General features: G+C 43.2%; 1 protein-coding gene across 1 annotated transcript in view; it reads right to left on the bottom strand.

Annotated features, from left to right (window-relative positions):
• Positions 1 to 227: 227 nt before the first annotated feature.
• VKORC1L1 (vitamin K epoxide reductase complex subunit 1L1) overlaps positions 228 to 15,269 on the bottom strand; it is a 34,276-nt gene continuing 19,234 nt past the window's right edge. The window contains exons 2-3 of the mRNA XM_077296374.1: positions 4,051 to 4,160; positions 228 to 1,691 (exon numbers count right to left, since the gene is read on the bottom strand). Of these exons, the coding sequence (XP_077152489.1) occupies positions 1,465 to 1,691; positions 4,051 to 4,160 (337 nt within the window). The 3' untranslated portion in view covers positions 228 to 1,464. The remainder of the gene's footprint in view (positions 1,692 to 4,050; positions 4,161 to 15,269) is intronic.

Below are 15,269 nucleotides of genomic sequence, written 5' to 3'. Positions count from 1 at the left end.
TCACTGATCACTTCCTCTAGACAGCCAAGATCAAGGGTATTCCAACACAATCCCTCACCCCAAACAAAGCCAATCAGAAAATCCCATCCCTGTGAAGTGATGACCATATGTTACCTGCACAATCCATTCAACACAAGGTCTATCTGGCACAATACAAGGTTTACATATACTGGCTATGGTAATTGACACAGAGCACTTAGGCCAAAACAGAAAAGAAAACAAAAAAAAAAAAAAAAACACTCAATTTATTAGACTCCTACACAGCCAACGTGAAGAACCCAGAAACGGAGGATACGTTGGATGAAGAATGGTCTCGTACAAAAGTTTGACGTGTACAGTATGACACCAACTACTTGTTCATGAGCTGCATAGTAAATTATTAATAAGGGCAGGCAGTCCAGGGTCACTAACAGAATAAAAAATGGAGCAAGAAAACCAGACATGAGCCATCTCCAGTGTGCAGGGATGAGATCCAGAAACATTAGTAGCCCCCACTGAACAGGGAGCACTGCAAGATTTTGGAGGTGCCAGTCAATACGGAGGTATCATAAGCAGCTTTATATGGGGGAATGATAGATGCTCCACAACTTCCAGACATACATGTAGAAGTGGAGCACAAGTACTTTCTTGGTCCTGGTTTTTAAGGAATATTCCATTACTACCCATCAATGCTAATTCTCACAGCCATGAAGGTCAACCTTCACACACATTACCACTGCACATGAAACCTTGCACCTTGGTTGACTGGGCTGATGCAATCATTCAAGCTGGCCAGAAGTCCACAGCCATTTCTAAAGTCTTTCGTCGGCTCTGCAGTTGGTGAATGATTGGAATTCAGCATCACTCTGAAGCTAGTGCAAAATGCTACCCTCAATGTAGCCTTAGAGGGCTCTCACACACAGCAAAGTTCTCCGAGGTGCGCATGGTGGTAATAAGCAGGAGGTTGTATTCATTCTACTCAATATGCATAGAAAGGAATGGACAATGCAATTGGCTGCTAATATTGTTCTCTGAAAATTCAGAAAGTGCCAGTGGCAGCCAAGGGGTACATGGCAACCTACTATATCAATGGTAGCAACAAAATACACATCTTAACCAATCAGCCACAATAAAAAAAATACCCGCATTGGAGGATTGACACACATACATATATAAAGAGGGAGGCACAAAAAAGGGAGAATGTCGCCAAGAATAGAGAACGTGCCATTCAAAAGAACACCTTGGTAAGTACAGTTAAAGCTTGCCACTTTTTCTTTTTATCAGCATTGCTCCTTCATCCAGTCATTTCAAGTGGAGGTGCCATTGCAAACACACATATCCAGGGCCCTTTCAGTCAAAAGTTAAAAAAAAGAAATTGGTTAAGATTGTTCTTGGAAACGATCTGTCCCCCAACCAATAGAAGTGTACTGCAAAATAAACTTTAAGGAAGCCGTGTCCTTCAGACGCCAGTCAGTTCGCGAGGCCTCATTCTTGTTTGTCCTGCAGTTGCTGTTTCCATGCTTCATTCAAGTAAACTAGTCGTTTGTAGTTGATGATAAGGAGAATGAAGTTCAGCAAATAGGTGGTGACGCAGATAACACAGAAGTTCTTCAGCACAAAGTACAGGATGTACGCTAGGTAGAGGGATCCTACTACCGACACTATAGAGCTGCTCATTAACACTAGTGCCGCTACCGCACTTACTGTCATACCTGGAAGAGAGAAGATACAAGTCAACATGGGCTACAAGATGATGTGGAAAAAAATGGAACATTTTAAAGATATTAAAACACTGCTCTGATTTAACCATTTTTCTTTGAAACTTTAGATATAGTTCCTAAAGCCGGTGACAAAATTGACTAACCAAGTGTTGGCCAAACACAAAAATATAAGTCCCCAGCTCAAAAATGCAATAGCTGTCATCTATACAGGAGACGTGGAGAATGCGTCGTCATCAGTAAATTAGAAGATGGCAACTTGTAGCCTAGAGGAGCAGAGACCGGGTGTTTGTATAGTAGCCAAGCCAATAGCATTTTTTTATTTATTGCACTTACTCATATAATGCCATTAATTCCACAGCGCTTTACAGACATCACTTTTCCCCATTGGGGCTCACAAGCTACATTCCTTATCGGTATGTCTTTGGAGTGTGGGAGGAAACCAGAGTACCAGGAGGAAACCCTCGTAAACACGGGGAGAACATACAAACTCCTATCCTTGGAGGGATTTGAACCCAGGACCCCAACGCTGCAAAACAACAGTGCTTACCACAGAGTTTCGCTTGTTGGCAGCATCTGCACTACATGGGTATTTAATATGGCTGCCCCTGTAGGACAGATTGCCTACTGTTTACCTCAGCCCCCTATGTTACCACTGACATTATAGCAGGAATACAATGTCCTTTTCAGGGTAAGGACATTTGGATGTGACACTTATTTCACAATGACAGGATTTTACTTTGGCCCCAAATATCACGCTCATGCACTAAAAAGGAGGCAAGATATAGAGATAAACCTCATTTTCCTTAGTAATAAATGTGCCATAATAGAGATACCCCATTCCCTTGACGCGGCCAGAGATGCATAGATTTCTCACCCCTAAAATTAGTCTCCATTGGTTAATGCATTCATTTCATGTAGCTGGACAACACATCACCATGATGACAGAAAAACAAGAAACCGCTTTTTAAATATTCTCTTTTTTTACTAGAACTTTTCTGAAAAGAGCATTGGGAAACCCTGAAAAAGAGAATAGTTAGGAGGCCTCCACCTTGGAGGGGTGACCACATGCGAAACGTATCAATGAGTTGGACGTTACCATAACCTCCATACCTTGTTATGCGGCAGAAGTGTTTAGACTCGGCCAAGAATGTTCACACGTCACTTGGATTTTTTATTTATCTAAAAGAACTGCAGCAGAAATCTATTGCAGTAATTAAAAATCGCACAACTGACTGGCTGAAAATCCTCATGCAAATTAGTTGCAACGCCACTAACAATGAACAGGATGTGGATCTTAAAGTCTGCAGTGTCTATTATTTCATGTGGATTTGGGCTGTATCATGTTAATATAAAATAGCCCACTCACTTGCATTACTGGCCGGACATCAAAAGATTCAGTCAGAATCATGTACAGAATCTGTGCCTTGAAACGGACTGTGTGAACATGTCCCTGTAGGACAGCAGGTATAATGAACGCGACATCCGAGAGCTGCGAGTGATTACAGAACAGGCCAGCAGCCCAGAACAAGGTGTATACGGTGCATAACACGGAGATCACAAGAGCTGTCTGTACTCAAACAGTTTTCAATGTCGGACATGTGAAACCAGCCTTTCACACATTAAATGATCAGTGGTTTTGGCTGACATTAATCTAAAGTAGCAGCAAACATATTATGATCGGAGGACAAACCCCAGCTTACTGCAGGGTAGGATGGAGATGACTTGTGGACAACAGCCCGGAGGAAATGAACTGTGCAACTAAGTAGATGTCACCAAGTGTTTCTGTATGCCTGATAATTAGGAACCAACAAAAAGACAGCAGGGACATAAGGGAACACAATTACAGTTAGGTATTCACATGGGAAATTGGTTTTCTTTGCATGTTTACGCTTTGAAAGGAAACTGCAGAATGCTTTACAGAAGTGCAAGATCCAGTCAGCTGAAGTCCAGGGGTTTTTGGTGGTTCTCTTCTCTGACACCAAGCCCAATGAATAAACTTACATATCAGGATACAACTATTTCATACCATGGGGTCTTCATGAGGAGATGCAGGTTATATGGGAAGTTCTGAAAAGGCACTTCATTATATGCATGAACATTTCACCCAATAACATATGTCAGCCATCTACACTCTGAGCCAGGACATACGGTGGATCTTTCTTCATACTGAACCATCAACACTTCGTCAACATCATAAATGGAAGTTCACATGTAATCTCACTCAGGATACATCTTAATGGTCCAACTATAAACTACTTTGTTGAGGCTTCTCATCTCTCAAAATAGTAATCTCTTGTCCACGCCAGTGACACAAAAGGTAAAGAGAAGGTTGCATAATAAAAGTACTCACCGAGCAGCATCTGTAGTAAATAAAATACAAGCCCAAAGACACTGTTTGGCTGATTCATTACACTATCCTTTCCAAATATGGACCCCAATAGACCAAATCCTCGACCGTATCTGCAGGATAGAAAACAAAGATGATGAAGAGCCCCAATAGCGTTACAGGGGAAAAAGATACCTACATACACCTAGGAGGTAAAGTCTCCTGTTAAAAGGGTGGAAGTTTTGCAGATAACCAGGTGACAGGTGTAAGACAATAGTCATCCCATAACACAATATGAAAACTGCATTGTACGTGTTTGTGGGGGTGACAACGTGTGGAGGGAGCTGACCTCTCTCCACATCCATCTCATGATGGCTAAATTACATAGTCTATCTGGAACAAAACACCTAAGGAGATGAACTGGAATATAAGTTGGTGTGCATGCAACATGTAAGCACATGTTCAACAATGGCCACTAAACAGAGACAACCCAAGATAAAAAACCTACGGAAATAACCTGCAGTAAATAAACAAGAGTGCATTCAAATAATATAGGGTGCTTAGTTAACCCCTTAGTGACAGAGCTAATTTGGTACTTAATGACCGAGCCAATTTTTACAATTCTGACCACTGTCACTTTAAGAGGTTATAACTCTGGAACGCTTTATCGGATCCCGCTGATTCTGAGATTGTTTTTTCATGACATATTGTACTTCATGTTAGTGGTAACATTTCTTCGATATTACTTGCGATTATTTATGAAAAAAATGGAAATATGGCAAAAAAAATTAAAATTTTGCAATTTTCAAACTTTGTATTTTTATGCCCTTAAATCAGAGAGATATGTCACGAAAAATAGTTAATAAATAACATTTCCCACATGTCTACTTTACATCAGCACAATTTTGGAAACAAATTTTATTTTTGTTAGGGAGTTATAAGGGTTAAAAGTTGACCAGCAATTTCTCATTTTTACAACACCATCTTTTTTTTTAGGGACCACATCACCTTTGAAGTAATTTTGAGGGGTCTATATGATAGAAAATAACCAAGTGTGACACCATTCTAAAAACTGCACTCCTCAAGCTGCTCAAAACCACATTCAAGAAGTTTATTAACCCTTTACGTGCTTCACAGGAACTGAAACAATGTGGAAGAAAAAAATGAACATTTAACTTTTTTTTGCAAACATTTTACTTCAGAACCATTTTTTTTAATTTTCACAAGTGTAAAAACAGAAATTTAACCACAAATTTTGTTGTGCAATTTCTCCTGAGTACGGCGATACCGCATATGTGGGGGTAAACCACTGTTTGGGCGCACCGCAGAGCTTGGAAGCAAAGGCGCGCCATTTGACTTTTTCAATGCAGAATTGGCTGGAATTGAGATCGGACGCCATGTCGCGTTTGGAGAGCCCCTGAAGTGCCTAAACAGTAGAAACCCCCCACAAGTGACCCCATTTTGGAAACTAGACCCCCCATGGAACTTATCTAGATGTGTGGTGAGAACTTTGAATACCCCAGTGCTTCACAGAAGTTTATAATGCAGAGTCGTGAAAATAAAAAATATATTTTTTTCCCACAAATTCTTATTTTCACAAGGGTAACAAGAGAAATTGGATCCCAAAAGTTGTTGTCCAATTTGTCCTGAGTATGCTGGTACCCCATATGTGGGGGTAAACCACTGTTTGGGCGCATGGCTGAGCTCGGAAGGAGCGCCGTTTTGGAATGCAGACTGATAGAATTGTCTGCGGGGCGTTATGTTGCTTTTGCAGACCCCTAATGTACCTAAACAGTAGAAACCCCCCACAAGTGACCCCATTTTGGAAAATAGACCCCCCCAAGGAACTTATCTAGATATGTGGTGAGAACTTTGAATGCCCATGTGCTTCACAGAAGTTTATAATGCAGAGTAGTGAAAATACAAAATATTTTTTTTTTTCCACAAAAAAGATTTTTTAGCCCCCAAGTTTTTATTTTCACAAGGGTAACAAGAGAAATTGGACGCCAATATTTGTTCTCCAATTTGTCCTGAGTATGCTGGTACCCCATATGTGGGGGTAAACCACTGTTTGGGCACACGGCAGAGCTCGGAAGAGAAGGAGCGCCATTTTGGAATGCAGACTTTGATAGAATTGTCTGTGGGTGTTATGTTGCGTTTGCAGAGCCCCTGATGTACCTAAACAGTAGAAACCCCCCACAAGTGACCAAATTTTGGAAACTAGACCCCCTAAGGAACTTATCTAGATATGTGGTGAGAACTTTGAATGCCCATGTGCTTCACAGAAGTTTATAATGCAGAGTAGTGAAAATAAAAAATATTTTTTTTTTTCCCACAAAAAAGATTTTTAGCCCCCAAGTTTTTATTTTCACAAGGGTAACAGGAGAAATTGGACCCCATAAGTTGTTGTCCAATTTATCCTGAGTACGTTGATGCTCCATATGTGGGGGTAAACCACTGTTTGGGTGCACGGCAGAGCTCAGAAGGGAGGGAGCACCATTTGACTTTTTTAGCGCAAAATTGGCTGTCGTGTTTGGAGACCCCCTGATGTACCTAAACAGTGGAAACCCCCCAATTCTAACTCCAACCCTAACCCCAACACACCCCTAACCCTAATCTCAACCCGATCCATAATCCTAATCACAACCCTAATGATAATCACAACCCTAACCCCAAAACAGCCCTAATCTCAACCCTAACCATAACCCTAATCAAAACCCTAAATCCAACACACCCCTAATCCTAATCTCAACCCTAACCTCAAACCTAACCCTAATCCCAATACACCCCTAACCCTAATCCCAACCCTAACCTTAACCCTAATCCCAACCCTAACCTTAACCCTAATCCCAACCCTAACCCTAACCCCAAACGTAACCCTAATCCCAACCCTAATCCCAAACGTAACCCTAATCCAAACCCTAACCCTAATCCCAACTCTAACCCTAACTTTAGCCCCAACCCTAACCCTAACTCTAGCCCCAACCCTAACCCTAACTTTAGCCCCAACCCTAACTTTAGCCCCGGCAGCCGAGACCCCAAAGATCTTCCGGGGGCCGGGCGGCGGGCGCACTGCGCATGCGCCCGCCATTTTTTCCCCGGAAAAAGATGGCGGCGCCCATCGGGAGCCACGAGGAGCACCGGGGGAGATAGAGGAGTATCGGGGGCGATCGGGGACCCTATTTCTCTGTCCTCCGATGTGCGATCACATCGGAGGACAGAGAAATTAAATGGCAAATCGCGTTTTTTTTTTTTGTTGCGACCGCCGGTAAACGGTTAATTACCGGCGATCGCAACTCGGGGGTCGGTAAAAACCCCCCGAATCATGTTCTCTGGGGTCTCGGCTACCCTACAGAGACCCCAGAGAAAATCCGACTCTGGGGGGCGCTATTCACTTTTTCCACAGCGCCGTTAATTAACGGCGCTGTGGTTTAAGTACCCTTAGCGGCCGCCGTTAAAAGGCGTATCGGCGGTCGTTAAGGGGTTAATATAATTTTGCTAAAAAAAAAAATGTAAAAGCCATCTCACCACGTCACGGAGACCCTATTTGGGACGGTCCTAACCTCTAATATTAAAACCTTACCATTTGTAAGGTAATGGGCATGTGAATAAGGGATGTGAAGCAGGGTTGTGGAGTCGTAATCACTTTTGGTGGAGTCCAAGTCAGTATAAAATGGACCGACTGCTAAAATATGTAACAAATTGGGTACAGTAGTACAATGAAGTATGGGCTCTAATTTTTTCATAATTGGGAAAGTTATGAAATGTCCTTTAAATGTCTGTTATATTCTTAGTCTAAGCTTTTAGTTGAGATTAATCTGTGCTGCACTTTATGTACATGTTCAATAGTGAGGCAGTGCTGTGGAGTCGGAGTCGGGAGTCATGGAAATTGAGGAGACGAAAGTTTGGCTTACCGACTCCAAACCCAGTTGAGAAGGACTGAGACCCAGCTAGTAGACACACAGCCATGGAGAACCACATGAATGTAATGTCCAGCTCAGAGAAAAGGCAGGCCACACCTTTATATGCACTGCGTGCAAACAGACTGATATAAAAAACCTAGAGAGAAGAATTGGAATACAAGTGTGTGTGCATGCAGTGTGTGTTCACACTGGTCACTAAAGAGACAAAACCAGTGCATATAAAGGTATGGCTTGCCTTTACTTTGAGCTGGACATTACATCCCATAGCTGTGTGTCCATCAGCCGGGTCCCAATCCTTATCCACAGGTTATGAAATATCAGGTGCACCACTATCAAAAGGGTATCCAAGATAGGTTGATAAATCACTCAGGGTGCTACAAAAATGCATGGAAATAATATAACTACTGAAAAGAAGATGGGAAAGCCTATGCATAAATATGTGCACACCTTTTATAAGAAAAAATGCAAGCTTTATTATAACAAAAACACACCAACCAGTTTAAAATCAATTAAAAAACATAGTAAACACACCCTTCCCCATAGAAAGACACACGACCCAAATAAGGTCCAATACCGTACTATAAGTTAACAATCAACAAACATATAGCAAAATAACAAAGACAAGAATTGGGCTTCCCCAAAGTTGTCAAATACAATTGCACTAATTTAAAGATATGCTGAAACAAATAGTCTAAAGGCCCCGTCTCACATAGCGAGATCGCTAGCGAGATCGCTAGCGAGATCGCTGCTGAGTCACAAGTTTTGTGACGCAACAGCGACCTCAGTAGCGATCTCGCTATGTGTGACACGTACCAGCGATCAGGCCCCTGCTGTGAGATCGCTGGTCGTGTCAGAATGGCCTGGACCTTTTTTTGGTCGTTGAGGTCCCGCTGACATCGCTGAATCGGTGTGTGTGACACCGATCCAGCGATGTCTTCACTGGTAACCAGGGTAAACATCGGGTTACTAAGCGCAGGGCCGCGCTTAGTAACCCGATGTTTACCCTGGTTACCAGCGTAAATGTAAAAAAAAAAAACAGTACATACTCACCATCTGTTGCCCGTCAGGTCCCTTGGCGTCTGCTTCCTGCTCTGACTGCCGCCGTAAAGTGAGAGCGCAGCAGTGACGTCACCGCTGCGCTCTGCTCTCACTGTACGGCGGCACACAGTCAGAGCGGGAAGCGGACGGCAAGGGACCTGACGGGCAACAGATGGTGAGTATGTACTGTTTGTTTTTTTTTACATTTACGCTGGTAACCAGGGTAAACATCGGGTTACTAAGCGCGGCCCTGCGCTTAGTAACCCGATGTTTACCCTGGTTACCCGGGTGCTGCAGGGGGACTTCGGCATCGTTGAAGACAGTTTCAACGATGCCGAAGTCGTTCCCCTGATCGTTGGTCGCTAGAGAGAGCTGTCTGTGTGACAGCTCCCCAGCGACCACACAGCGACCACACAGCGACGCTGCAGCGATCAGCATCGTTGTCTGTATCGCTGCAGCGTCGCTGTGTGAGACGGGGCCTTTAGGCTGCACAATGGTAATGAAAATAGGAATGAGGTTAAACCTGTAGAGACCAAAGCAAAGGGAATCTAAAGTGCGTCATGACAAATGTCTATAAGAGACCCCAGAACCAATAAGGCTGCCTCATAGAATTGCCTGGTTATAACTGAATAAACCAGGAGCAGGAAAAAGCCTCAAAGCATGTACCAATGGAAGTAAAGGTGCCAAGAGCCTCCAAGGTATCCGGAGGCCGTGAAGCCAAGGGAAGGGGGTGGGAAAGGTCCCACGCGTATCGCTGCCGCTGTGCAGCTTCCCTGACAGGGGTGAAGCACTATTTTTATTGTATTAAAACACCATAGTCCCAGCAACTTTAAAAAATGTATTTAAACTTCTCAAGTTAAAAGCAACAGTTTTTATGACAAGTAATATAGATAACTTACGGTACCGCACAGTATAGTAACTTTCGGTAATAAGCTGATGGTAACTTGCGTTACATCATAAGTTACTATATTGTGTTGTAACGTAAGCTACCATGGAATGACCCATTACAGAACTGCCAAACATGAGGGTGCTAAATGTGGTTTAGATACACTGGAGCTCAGATGGGAGGGGGGGGCATTTGGATTTGGGAGCGGAGAATTTGACAAATTTCTTTTAGAGGGTGAGGAGCCATTTCACTTTTCCAGCGCCTTTGTGCTACCAGTAACATGGAATCCCCTATATATCCGTTAACAGATGACAGATCTGAGTGAAGACTTGCTTTTATGGGGAACATTTTACATAATGTTTTGTATCACATTTATCTGGCGCTCTACGCTGAGCACTTACTTTGGGGTTTTCCATCTAAATCTCTGAGTGACGTGACAGATGAAATCCCCGAGGGATCCATTCACTATAATGAGACAGCAGAGTTACTCCGGACTCCGTATGGCCTTTTCAGAAGTGCAAAAACTGTGGCCAATAGCACTTTTATGCAATCCTAAAAAGACGGACACTGCTGGATCACAGGTCCTATGGTGTCCACAGTGCCTCCATCTGCCTCATTATAGGGAATTTTCCGCCAGTGGTTCTGTCTGAATCACGTATTTCAGAGATTTACACGGAAACCCCGCTGTAAGTGCTCAGCGCAGGATAAATGTGCACCAATCATTACTGCGATCTTTGGGAGGCAGAATGAAACAAAATCAACAGCATGTGAAGAATTCGTTTTATTTTTTTTGCCGTTCCTCGTGTAGTATAAATGATTAGGCGACTTTATTCTTCGGGTCGGTGCCATTACAGTGATACCAGATTTATAGCGGGTTTTTAGGTTTGGCTGCTGACACACACTAAAAGACGCTTTATATTGTGAAAACTAGTTTTTGCATCACCACGTTTTGAGAGCTATAATTTATCCATATTTTGGCCCACAGAGTCATGTGAGGGCTTGTTTTTTGTGAGACAAGTTGACGTTTTTATTGGTACCATTTTCGGGCACATGACGTTTTTTGATCGCTTTCCATTCCGATTTTTGGGAGACAGAATGCACAAAATTTTACCAGCAATTCAGGAATTGCTTTTTATTTTAATTTTTTTTTTTTATACTGTTCCGCGTGTAGTAAAATTGGTAAGGAAGCTTTATTCTTCGGGTCAGTACGATTACAGCAATACCTCATATCTTTATGTTTTGGCGCTTCTACACAAAAACTTTTATAGAAAAAAATTATTTTTGCATCGCTTTATTCTGAGAGCTTTAACTTTTTTTTATTTTTCTGCTGATGGAGCTGTATGGTGGTTTGTTTTTTGCTGGACAAGATGACGTTTTCATCGGTACCATATTTATTTACATCCATCTTTATTACCACGTTTTATTGCAATTTTTGTTCGGTAGCATGATGATAAAGCATTGTTTTTTGCTTCTTTTTTTACGGTGTTCACTGAAGGGGTTAACTAGTGGGGAAGTTTTATAGAGCGGGTCGTTACGAACGCGGCGATACCAAATGTGTACTTTTGTGTTTTTTTTTATTTTTATTTACAGAAATTTATTTATTGGAAGCCACCTTCCGACCAGGACCCCATCCCTGCGTGATGCTTCTCTATGCTGACAGCGGCATCAGAAGGGTTAAATGCCCACGATCGGTGCTTAGCAACGATCATGGGCATTGCTGCAGGGAGTCAGCTGTCACATACAGCCGACACCAGCATGCGATTGCCGCGACGCTCAGCGTGACATTCTGCTCTTTGGGGGAACGCACCTCCCGCAGAGCCGTATATGTACAGTGCATGTCAGGAAGGGGTTAAATAGTGTGGTTGCAAACACTCATGCGCATTGTCTTTCATCAAGTTTTTAAAAGTACAAAAAAAATATATATATATAATATATTAGTAATAAAGAACATTTGACAATACATTGTCAGTAAAAGACCAGTCTATCAAAACATAATAAATTAAAATGTACAGTAAGCACCATAAGGAGAAAAAAATAAAACCAGCATTGCATTTTTCTGGTCAATACACTTCCCTAAAAAAAATGCAATGAAAAGAGACCAAAACATCACATGTACCTCAAATTGGCACTAATAAAACCACCATTATCTCACCATGCAAAACCAAGCCTCCAAGCAAAACTCAGCTCTATCAGAAAAATAAGAATGTTATGGACCTCAGAAAATAGCAACACAATTTTTTCTCTTAAAGGGAACCTGTCACCCCGTTTTTTCCGTATGAGATAAAAATACTGTTAAATAGGGCCTGAGCTGTGCATTACAATAGTGTATTTTGTGGACCCCGATTCCCCACCTATGCTGCCGAAATACCTTACCAAAGTAGTCGTTTTCCCCTGTCAATCAGGCTGGTCAAAAGGGCGTGGTGTCTTCCCCCAGATCTTGCTTAGTTTTCCGTTGGTGGCGTAGTGGTGTGCGCATGCCCAAGGTCCCGAATCCACGTCACAGGGGAGTGAAAAGAGCGAGATGTGCTGTATTTCATTGGTGATGGGTGGGCGCGGCCATCTTCCTTTGGCCGCGCGTGCGCAGAAGCGGCGCTCTGCTGGCCGCGGCTTCAGGAAAATGGCCGCGGGATGCCGCGCGTGCGCAGATGGCCGCCGTGATCTCCATCTGCGCACACGCTGCATCCCGCGGCCATTTTCCTGAAGCCGAGATGCGAACTCTGCTTCAGGAAAATGGCCGCCGCGATCTCCATCTGCGCACGCGCTGCATCCCGCGGCCATTTTCCTGAAGCCGCGGCCAGCAGAGCGCCGCTTCTGCGCACGCGCGGCCAAAGGAAGATGGCCGCGCCCACCGATCACCAATGAAATACAGCACATCTCGCTCTTTTCACTCCACTGTGACGTGGACTTGGGACCTTGGGCATGCGCAAACCACTACGCCACCAACGGAAAACTAAGCAAGATCTGGGGGAAGACACCACGCCCATCTGACCAGACCAGCCTGATTGACAGGCGAAAACGGCTACTTTGGTAACGTATTTTGGCAGCATAGGTGGGGAATCGGGGTCCACAAAATACACTATTGCAATGCACAGCTCAGGCCCTATTTAACAGTATTTTTATCTCATACGGAAAAAACGGGGTGACAGGTGCCCTTTAACTTTCGCGAACATTTACAACATTTTTTTCAACAAAATAATAATAATATTAAAAAAGGAAGTAGAAAGCACTGGCGCTCCCGATAGTTCCTAGTGGGGAACAAAATTGCTGAATGTAGAGTGCTGCTGGTGATTGTGACAGGTTCTGTGTACACCTGTAAAGTATATCAAATGAAAAAAAGTGGTATTCACCTGCGCTGTCTACAAAAACGAACAATAAAATGAAAAATGGATGAATAAATGAATAAGAGAGCACTTAATGAGTAATCATTGGTTATGCAGTGGATGTTGTAATAGGTCCTTAACCCCTTTCTGACATTGGACGTACTATCCCGTCGAGGTGGGGTGGGCCCGTATGACCACCGACGGGATAGTACGTCCAGCGCGATCGGCGGCGCTCACGGGGGGAGCGCGGCCGATCGCCAGCTGACTATCGCAGCTGACATCCGGCACTATGTGCCAGGAGCGGTCACGGACCGCCCCCGGCACACCGCGATCAAACATGATCGCGGTGTGCCGGCGGTACAGGGAAGCATCACGCAGGGAGGGGGCTCCCTGCGGGCTTCCCTGAGACCCCCGGAGCAACGCGATGTGATCACGTTGCTGCGAGGGTCTCTTACCTCCTCCTCGCTGCAGGTGCCCGGATCCAAGATGGCCGCGGCATCCGGGTCCTGCAGGGAGGGAGGTGGCTTACCAAGTGCCTGCTCAGAGCAGGTGCTTGGTAAGCCAGCAGTGCTGTAAGTCAGATCGGTGATCTGACAGAGTGCTGTGCAAACTGTCAGATCAGCGATCTGTAATGTCCCCCCCTGGGACAAAGTAAAAAAAAAAAAAAAATTCCACGTGTAAAAAAAAAAATTAAAAAAAATTCCTAAATAAAGAAAAAAAATATATACCGGTATATTATTCCAATAAATACATTTCTTTATCTAAATTAGAAAAAAAAACAAAAGTACACATATTTAGTATCGCCGCGTCTAACGACCCCACCTATAAAACTATATCACTAGTTAACCCCCTTCAGTGAACACCGTAGAGGAAAAAAAAAAAACGAGGCAAAAAACAACGCTTTATTATCATGCCGCCAAACAAAAAGTGGAATAACACGCGATCAAAGAGACAGATATAAATAACCATGGTACCGCTGAAAACGTCATCTTGTCCCGCAAAAAACGAGCCGCCATACAGCGTCAAAGAAAAAATAAAAAAGTTATAGTCCTCAGAATAAAGCGATGCCAAAATAATTATTTATTCTATAAAATAGTTTTTATCGTATAAAAGCGCCAAAGCATAAAAAAATGATATAAATGAGATATCGCTGTAATCATACTGACCCGAAGAATAAAACTGCTTTATCAATTTTACCAAACGTGGAACGGTATAAACGCCTCCCCCAAAAGAAATTAATGAATAGCTGGTTTTTGGTCATTCTGACTCACAAAAATCGGAATAAAAAGCGATCAAAAACTGTCACGTGTCCGAAAATGTTACCAATAAAAACGTAAACTCGTCCCGCAAAAAACAAGACCTCACATGACTCTGTGGACCAAAATATGGAAAAATTATAGGTCTCAAAATGTGGAGACGCAAAAACTTTTTTGCTATAAAAAGCGTCTTTTAGTGTGTGACGGCTGCCAATCACAAAAATCCGCTATAAAAAATGCTATAAAAGTAAATCAAACCCCCCTTCATCACCCCCTTAGTTAGGGAAAAATAATAAAATTAAAAAAATGTATTTATTTCCATTTTCCCATTAGGGTTAGGGGCTAGGGCTAGGGTTGGGGCTAGGGTTGGAGCTAAAGTTACTGTTAGGGTTGGGGCTAAAGTTAGGGTTAGGATTACATTTACGGTTGGGATTAGGGTTGGGATTAGAGTTAGGGGTGTGTCAGGATTAGGATTTCAGTTAGAATTGGAGAGTTTCCACTGTTTAGGCACATCAGGGGCTCTCCAAACGCGACATGGCATCCGATCTCAATTCCAGACAATTCTGCATTGAAAAAGTAAACAGTGCTCCTTCCCTTCCGAGCTTTCCCGTGCGCCCAAACAGAGGTTTACCCCAACATATAGGGCATCAGCGTACGCAGGACAAATTGGACAACAACTTTTGGGGTCCAAGTTCTCTTGTTACCCTTGGGAAAATATAAATTTGGGGGGCTAAAAATCATTTTTGTGGGAAAAAAAGGGAAATTAGACTTACTGGTAATTCCATTTCCAGATAGTCCCTCAGGACAGCACCATGGAGGA

The sequence above is a fragment of the Ranitomeya variabilis genome, chromosome 3, assembly GCF_051348905.1.
Source record: "Ranitomeya variabilis isolate aRanVar5 chromosome 3, aRanVar5.hap1, whole genome shotgun sequence".
In the NCBI taxonomy this organism is placed as follows: Eukaryota; Metazoa; Chordata; class Amphibia; order Anura; family Dendrobatidae; genus Ranitomeya; species Ranitomeya variabilis.
The sequence above is the reverse complement of the archived record's forward strand: the minus strand, read 5'-3'. Positions and strand labels throughout refer to the sequence as shown.